Consider the following 9487-nt stretch of genomic DNA (forward strand, 5'->3'; position numbering starts at 1 on the left):
TGCAGCCTCTAAGGAAAACAGTATGGAGGTATCTCAGAAATCTGAAAATGGAACTACCCTATGATCCAGTAATTCCACTCCTAGGCATCTATCCAGAGAAATCCAAAACTCCAATTAAAAAATCTGTATGCACTCCTATGTTTATTGCAGCACTATACACAATAGCCAAGACATGGAAACAACCGAAATGCCCATCGGTAGATGACTGGATTAAGAAGCTGTGGTACATTTATACAATGGAGTATTACGCAGCCATAAAGAAAAAAGAAATCATTCTTCATTCTTTGAAGGACAGACAGATGGAGAAGAAAGGTAACAGACGTTCAACTGAATGGAAAGTACCAAAGACGATAGAAGAGTAATTTAAATAAAACATAAGGCAATTATGTTTGACAATATCCACTGCTTATGAATCTATTGATGATAAGAAATCTGGCCCATTTTCAATTTGGATTTCAATTCAGAGATAACTACAGAAGACATGATTCATGTTTTGTTTACCAACCTGTGATTTCAGGCAACTGCTCTAAAGATTGCCCAGAAAAAGGAAAGAGTAATGGAATTTTGTAGAGATTATGTTGGCAGCTGCAATCTAGCACCCTTCTCTTCAGCTCTTTGCATTATAATTATGTTGGCAGCTGCAATCTAGCACCCTTCTCTTCACTCTTTGCATTATAATTCATAAGGACATGAAAAGAAACTGAAAGAAATCATATGCATTTTGAACTGTGTCCTAGTTACTACTTCATCGTTATTAAACAAGTATATGTTTCATTTCCACCCTTAAGCCATTTAAAGATGAAAAGGTATATAACTTCCTCAACCTACTTCCAATCTCAATATTCTCAGAATAAATTTAATCTCTGAAAAATTATGGAAGGTCAACGGACAGAATACCTTACAAGGACGGTTTTGTAACCTTAACTAAAAGAGAATGATCAGTCCAGTTTGTCCATTTTGTTATGCACATTTTACATTTAGGAAAACTACAGTAAAATTTAAAACTATTTGAATTTTTACTTTTCTGTTACATAGAGAATAGAGAAAGAAAATAAATATCTGATATGAATACTGTACTAAGTCCCACATATTATCATTAAGCAAGAAAAGTTATGGTCAAATGACACAACTTCCAAGAAATTCTCTAGACTGGTGTTTTAAAATGCCTATTTTCTAGTTCATATTGTGGGCAATTTGAAACTATGTCATGTCCTTTAAAAATGAAAGCAGATTAATTTAAGATACCACATAGAACACTAAGAATCAATATGACGATGTGAAACCACACAAAGGCAGGTGCAGGGCCAGGTGCCTGCTAGATAAACTACACTTCCCCGACTCCCACCCTAGAACACAAACTCCATAGCAATGGAGACTCCATTTTTGTTCTCTGCTATATCTCCACCACCTAGAACACAGAAAGCATTCCATAAATACTTGTTAAATGAATGCTGAAGAAAATACAGCCCAACTGTTATCTCCTTTGGGACTATTTTTTCTTACTTCCACCCCATCCAATAACCCATAGCCTTTTGCATGACTATCTCCTAAAGATAAAACCTGGGTTCTTTAGCAGAAATATCTGTGTTTTAAAACTTCATACAAAATTGTACACTTTAAAATGGTTAAAATGAGGAAGCAGCTGAGATCTTGCTCCGCAGCATGTAGTCAGTTTGACACAAATAAACTCTCATAAAAATTCTCAAAAAGAAAAAAAAAGGTTAAAATGGTGAATTTTATGTTGTGTATTTTATCACATTTAAAACAAAACAAAAAAACACTTTATACAAGTACTTCGAGTAATAAACCAAAAAACAGGAAGGAATTACAGTAAGAATTGAAATAGAGAAGCTTCTATAATTCATCCTTTACCTTTTCTGGCTTTTTTGTCCATAGATTTGTTTAAATTTGAAATAGCTGATATACAGTTGCTCCTCAGTATCTGATGGGGATTGGTTCCAGGACATCCCCAACCCACCCCTTAGACACCAAATCTGCAGATGTTCAAGTCCCTTATATAAAATGGCAGAGTGGCTCACGCGGTTAGAGCTCCATGCTCCTAACTCCGAAGGCTGCCGGTTCGATTCCCACATGGGCCAGTGGGCTCTCAACCACAAGGTTGCCAGTTCATTCCTTGAGTCCCGCAAGGGATGGTGGGCAGCGCCAGGTCCTCGAATAAGATTGAACACAGCACCTTGAGCTGAGCTGTCTCCCAGATGGCTCAGTTGGTTGGAGCGCATCCTCAACCACAACGTTGCCGGTTCGACTCCCGCAAGGGATGGTGGGCTGCGTCCCCTGCAACTAACAATGGCAACTGGACCTGGAGCTGAGCTGCGCCCTCCACAACTAAGACTGAAAGGACAAACACTTGAAGCTGAACGGCACCCTCCACAACTAAGATTGAAAAGACAACAACTTGACTTGGAAAAAAGGCCTGGAGGTACACACTGTTCCCCAATAAAGTCCTGTATCCCTTCCCCAATAAAAAAAAAAAATCTTAAAAAAAATTTTTCAAAAGGGGCAGTTTTAACAATAGAAGCCTCCCTGTAAAAAAAAAAAAAAAAAGGCAGAGTATTTGCATATAACCTACATACATCCTCGTATATCCTTCCACATACAGCAGGTCCTCGAATAAACATCGTTTTGTTCAACATTGTTTCATTACAACGTTGATGAGATGATGTGATGCCACAGAAAGTTATTTCTTGTTTATTAGCCTATGGTAAAATTGGTTTCGTTATACATCGTTTCCTTTCACATCTCAGATCCTATCAACAACATTAAGTGAAGACTTACTGTACTTTAAATCATGTCTAGATTACTTATAATATCCAATACAATGTAAATAGCTGTTATACTGTATTATTTAATGACAAGAAAAAAATGTCTGAATATGTTCAGTACAGACGCAACTATCGTAGGCCTAACTACATAGCACACGTCAGCAACACAACTTTTCCGAAATTCAATCTGCAGTTAGTTGAATCCACACATGCAGAAACTATGGACATGGAGGGCAGACTGCATTGTAATTTACAGTAGTATCTTCTGTCAATCCTATAATGAATTGAAATTAACAGTAAAGGAGGAATAGACTTAGCAAACACAAGAAACTGATGTTGTCCTACAGGTAATTAAGATCATTTGAGCATTTTCCATCATTAGGAAGGATCTACTGGAACTTGCCCCATATCAAGAAACTTCATTTGGAAGAACAGATCTGCTGAAACAATGTTTCTCTGAAGTATCAGCAGTACAGAGAGAAAATTAACAAAATTGAGCAAAGTTTTGTTCATATGTAGCAATTTGTTTCTTCCATAAGAAGGTCTGTTCCAGTTTTTCACTGAATCTTTTCTGAACACTGCATCATTTTCAAATGGAAAAGCATGTCATAGACCTAAGGTATGGCTTCCAATGCAGTCAAATCGTAATGACTGTCTAGACATTTTAGACATGAGCTTTACAGCTTAGCTCACTGAGGAAAAATTCTCTAAATTGTATCTTAAATTGTTTTGCATATGATCAAGGAAAAACTATATGCATATTAGCCAGTCAATGTACAACAGTTAGCTGAATCAACTGTGGCATAAACAGACAAAGGAATTAAAAACAACCTTTAAAAAATCTGTATTAAGCCACGGAACCCAACAATGTCACACATTCACCATATTCTGTAATTAGCATAATACGCCTTAACAATCCTTCTAAGCTTAGTTGGTGGCCCAACCACAACTACCATGTTTCCCCGAAAATAAGACCTAGCCAGACAATCAGCTCTAATGCGTCTTTTGGAGCAAAAATGAATATAAGACCGGGTCTTATATAAGGTCTATTATATATAAGGTCTTATATATATTATATATTATCTTATATAAGACCCGGTCTTACATTATAGTAAAATAAGACATAAGTCTTATTTTGACATAAGTACACAATGGTGCAAATAGCTCAGATGAAGTAAAACCCTCTCAGGGAAGGCTTCTTGAACAAAGTGACAATATTTGGCTTAGATCCAAAACATGAATGGGGAATTAGCCAGGCTTGGAGAAGGGGTGAGGCACAAGAAAGAAACGTTCCATTGATAAAGATTAAGAGGTAAGAGCACAGATTCAGAATGAAGGGGAATGAGGGAAAGAAATGCAGAAAACTCAACACAAGATGAAGCTAAAAAGGTGAAGTAGGAACCAGATCACAAAGGATGTGGTAAAATGTTTAAGGAATTTGGACTCTACCCTAAGGCAATTGAAAACTAGTGGGTTATAGGCAGAAAAATGACCACACTAAAATTTGTATATCAGCAAATAACATAGCTGAAGAATGAATTAGAAAGAGATGCCATGGGAGGCAGGAAGAGCAAGGGCTGCTGTTGCAAATGTCTTGGATCAAAGATGACAATAGGATGGAGCAAGATTGTGGTAATTGGTATGGAAAGAAAAGACTGACCAGAAAAAGATTAAAAGATTAGAACTGACCGAACTGGGTTTGGTGACTGATTAGATATGGACAAAAGGAGGGATGGAAAAGTCAAATATTATTTCTGAACCTGGCAGTTGAAGGAATGATGGTATCAACTTACTATTTCCCTTCTGTAGGAAATATTTACGAGATCCTAAAAATATTACAGTCTCTTTTCAGTTATGCACATTGATATAAACAAAGATATTTCAGATTAGATTCTGGCAAATATGATTTTTATCTTTTGAACCATCTTCCACCAATTCTGCATAAAATAATATTAAAATGAGTATTTCACAACCATACACCAACAGGAGAAATTTAGTTGGTAAAGAAACGTGCTGAGCACATGGAGAATGCCAGCTTGAAATTAAAGTTTGCTATTCAGACTGAATCCACAAATGAAAAAGGTGAGAACTGACAGTATCCTAACACACACAAGTCTCAAAACTCTTTTCTTTGAGCCTATTACTAAAACAAACACAGGGGTAGCTCTTTCATAAAACTATGATGGATTTTTTAAAAGAAGAATTTAATATAATTTTTGCAAGGCAAATAAGAAAGAATCTACAGAAAAAATGGGCACTACCCTTTGAAACCCAATGCTGAGAACAGAAGGCGGGTAGCTTTCGAAACCCAATCATTCATACAGAAATTAAGGTGCCCTAAATTTCTGTAAATAGATTAGCATTGGCCAAGCTGATTAGGCTCTTTTTAAACACTTTCATTTTGTCTCTATGATACTGTATCTAATACTGTGAAAACACACACAGTCAGCTGTAAGGATGGAAATTTCAAGAGCCACTCATTTCCTTAAACATTAGATCTATCACCTGATAACTCTCATGTAAACGTATGTATTTATGTGTTTATAATGTACATTTTTATGTATTTACATGGGAGGTAACCAATGGGAAGACACACTTCTCTGTATTTGCAAAAAATTGAAAATACCACTTGTCGTCTCTGAAGTCACTTTTATCTATCACAAAATAAAGATTTCCTGACACCGAATGCGTTCAATTACGCTATGAAGTCAATGACCCTTACTCTAGGTACCTAGCAGGCCCCTTCACCCGGCTCCCGCGGGCTTCTTCCACACGCAGGTTCATCACCAGTTATCTAGGGAGTCGGTGAGTGACGGGTTATCCTTTTCCTTGTGTAACGGATAACGTCTGAGCACCTACGGTGCTCAAGGAACGTGTTCAAGTACGCAAAACGGATGAAAACTAATTTTCTGAACGATCCCTCCTCCCTTCCCTTCCGTCTCTGTGACAGAAGGACCCCATTCTCATGAAAACTTAACTCAGCGACTCTGATGAACTTGGGGGATCTTGGTGACTGCTACCAGAGGGACTACGCCTGCCCCACTTCCATGACCACAGGTCCGCTCAAAGCAAGCCTGTGACAGAAAGTTTTCCCACCACTGTGGCATCCCGCAGAACATGATTTTCCTCCTGTGGTCACGGAGAGAGATGTCTCGTTGGTTTTCTCGTAGTGTTCCTCCACTTTGCCGTTCGTTGGGCAGCATTTTTTACCTAATTTAAGCTTCGGGATATAACGTGCACGCCTTAGTTAAGGAAAAAGGGGAGGAGCACAGTAATTTGCCCAAGATTACGACGCTGACGACAGAATGCGTAGCGCGAAACGAAAAAAAAAAAAAATCTACTGCGAATGTAAGAAACGACGTCCTCAGGAAAGCACACGCCCCTGAAGCCGTCAGCGTGCAATGGAAGCGTGCTGGGAAGGTCACGCAGAGATCCGGACTCCAACCCCCCCCGCCCGCCGTAGGCAGTTACTGCGAAGTTCTCCCGCGAAATGGACGTGAGGGATCGGCCTTCGACGACGAAGAAAAGGTAAAAGGCTCTGCCAGAACTGAAAGAAGGAAGAGAAACCAGACGAGAGCAACACGGTGAAGAAAGGGAAACACTAGCTCTGTCGTGGAAAGGGGTCGATTCCACGAGGAAAACGACGTTGTCGAACGGGATTGACGAGGAACCCGAGCCCCAAGCCCCTGCAGACCGAGAGGCGAATTCCGGAGTCGGTGGCAGCAGCAGGCGCCCGAGCCCGCTGACCACGGGAACCGCGCGTTTCTAGGACTGGGGACACCGAGAGGAGACGGTGCCTCGCCTGAGCCGCCTTCCCTCCGCTCGTCAGGAGCGACACCCACCTGGAGACCGCCATGGCCGGGCGCCGGCGGTTCGAGGTTCCCCGCGAGCTCGGGGCCGCGACGCCGAGGCGCTAGTTTCCAGAGAGCAGCGAGGCGCAGGCCCAGGCCGCGGAGCAGAGGGGAGCGGCCGGTGCGGCGCGGGGCGTCCTGCTGCGGACCCTCGGGCATCTGCCCCACCGCCTACCCGAGCTCGTCCCCGCCGTGGCCCGGGGACAAGGGTCTGAGACAGCGGCGGAGGCGGCAGTCCTCCGACCCGCACGACTTCAAACCCGGTGCCCCCAGCCCCGCTCTTTGCTGACGCAGGCGTCGGCACGCCGGACTGAGCGTCAGCGCGCCGGAAGTGACGTCAGCTCACCGAAAGGGGCTCCGCTCCTCGGAGGAGGGCGCGGAGGACTAGCTGCATGGGCCTGGCGCTGCGCCCCGAAAAAAGAAAGTCGCTTTGTGCTCCTCTGGAGAGGGGCGTTAGTCTTAAAACGAGCGTGGAATGGACCCCTTATTTTCCAGAGAAGGAAAAACGGCGATTTAGCCAAGGTTCCTGGAGTTCAAAAACTTGGTTTCTAATTCTTTACCTTTCCATCCTCATCCCACCAGACTGCTTCTAGAGAAAAGGGATAAGACTAGCACGCCCTAGTGTAGGTAGAGATGACAATGGGAGGGATGAAATTAAGAAAGATCTGCAATGGCACTTAAGACATGGCTCAAAGGTTTGCTGTGTGTGCCCGAAGTTCTGCATAGGTATTGGAGGGAAGGTCTTCTGGCAACCATTTGCCGAGTTTGATTTCTTGTTGTTGGTACCATCATTTTCTCAACCAGATGTGAAAACTGCCAGCCTTTTTTCGGGCTGAGTGGGGGACTTACATGCCTATTCAGTTGCTTAATTAATTAGGCTCTCAAACTTTGTCACCCAGTGCGGGCCCTTACCACCTTAAACTTGATTTTAACGATAATAAAGTAATATTTCTCCACCTTCTTCAGCTGAGTACGTCTTATAGGCCACCAACAGATTAATCTTCAAAAACCACTGCTTTTATCAAATCACTACTCTGCTTGTAAAACGTGCATGGGCTTCTCATGACCTAAAGAGGCTATGTCTCAAAGTGTGCGTCTGTTTTTCATCTGTAAAATGAGGCTAATGAGAAAGAAGTACCATAGAAGGTTATAGAAATAAAATGAGGCCATGTAGCTAGAAGAACTTACAAGAGCTTCATAAACCATAAAGTAGAACATAAATGTAAGGGGAAAGAAACTAATGTAAGTACCTGCTATGTGGTAGTCATTTGGCATGCATTATCTCATTCATAGGCTAGCACTATAAAGTAAATTTTAATCTTCATTTTATAGGTGAGGAAACTAAGCTTAGAAAACTTTAATTTGCCCAAGATCCAAACTAGTAATACTATTTACTGTTGTTCATTCATTCATCAAATATTTATTTGGCACCTATGATGTATCAGACCCTCCGATAGACACTGTTTATACTATTAGACAAAATTTGATCAAGCTGATGTTCAAATGTCTTCACATTTCACAGCCTCCTACCTGCCTTCTCAATTTATATCCCACCCCTGAAACTAACCAGCAAGTATTATTTGCTGAATGGGTAGTACATTCATTTATTCGGCCAAAATTAAGCACCTGCCATGCGCTAAGCACTGTACTAGAGATTGGGGCTTCAAAAGAAACCAGAACAGACTAGGTGCTCACTCTGGCTGAACTTACATTCTAATGGAAGGAAAAAGAGTAAACAGATAAACAAGAAAATATGTTTACGTGCTATGTGAAACAATAATTAGACTGAGACTCCAGATTGGGTAATTAGGGGAAAACTAAGGAGGTGCTTAGGCTGAGGCCTGAATGACAAAGGGGAGCCAGCTGTGTGAAGACCTGGGGAGCCTTCCAGGTAGAGGATACACCTAGAGTAAAAGCCTAAAAGAAGTCGGATGTGTTGAGAGAGAAGCTGTAAGAAATAGAAAGGGGCCATTGCAAGGAATTTGGATTTTACTCTAGATGCAATAGAAAGTCATAGGAGGTTTTAAGCATGTAAGTAAAATGATCTTATATACATTTTAGATATCTTACTCTAATATCCAAGAGGTAATTATATATTATATATATACATATATAGTTATATATATGTATATATATATATATATTATATATAGTTCTAAATGACATTTAGAAGACAGGAAAGGGCTGATATTATAGGTTTGTAAGGGATAGTGTAATAAATATGTTGACGTTAGGCTGAATTGCTTTTAAATCCTTCCTCACCACACTTAGCAGCTGTGTGTCCAGGGGAGTTGTAAAACCTTTCTAAGTTCCTTCATCTGGGAAATGGGGGTACCTCATAGGGTTGTGGTGAGGATGAACTGAGATAATGAATATACAGCATTTAACCAAGTGACTGTCACAATAAACACTAAAAATATTAACTACATTAATTATTCTCTTTGTTAACAATGCAACCTTAAGCAAATGACTTAACTTCTATGTTTCCATTTCCTCAGCTGTTAAATGGGGATAATAATAGCATTGGTCCACAACCATTACCTGAACCCTTGCCAGATGGTTTTCTGAATTTAGAATTCTTTCAATTTTGAAAAGTTATCCAATGCATGTACCTTGCCTATGTCCCCCCATCAGCTGCTAGTGCAGCACCCTATGATCAAATATATTTATAGTTCTGCTGAAAAATGTATGAATAGCCATACTAAAAGGAATAAATAAAAGACTGTAAATAGCTCCATGCCAGTTCAGTTCAGGTTTTGCTGCAAAATACATTTTTCAAAAGTATAGATGTCATGCGGGGCGTCTGGGGTCTCAGCTCCCCCTCCCCACATAAGAACGCAGGACATGGTGAGG

At 40.7% G+C, this 9487-nt stretch overlaps 1 protein-coding gene across 2 annotated transcripts in view; it reads right to left on the reverse strand.

Annotated features, from left to right (window-relative positions):
* Positions 1-6956, reverse strand: part of BTAF1 (B-TFIID TATA-box binding protein associated factor 1) — a 90450-nt gene extending 83494 nt beyond the window's left edge. Inside the window, exon 1 of one of the 2 annotated variants that reach the window (XM_081073948.1) lies at positions 6626-6956. In XM_081073948.1, coding sequence (XP_080930074.1) covers positions 6626-6639 — 14 coding nt within the window. In that variant the 5' untranslated portion in view covers positions 6640-6956. The remainder of the gene's footprint in view (positions 1-6625) is intronic. The other variant, XM_081073947.1, reaches the window with a different exon arrangement.
* Between the last annotated feature and the right edge of the window lie 2531 nt (positions 6957-9487).

This window comes from Rhinolophus hipposideros (assembly GCF_964194185.1).
Source record: "Rhinolophus hipposideros genome assembly, chromosome: 15".
Lineage (NCBI taxonomy): Eukaryota > Metazoa > Chordata > Mammalia > Chiroptera > Rhinolophidae > Rhinolophus > Rhinolophus hipposideros.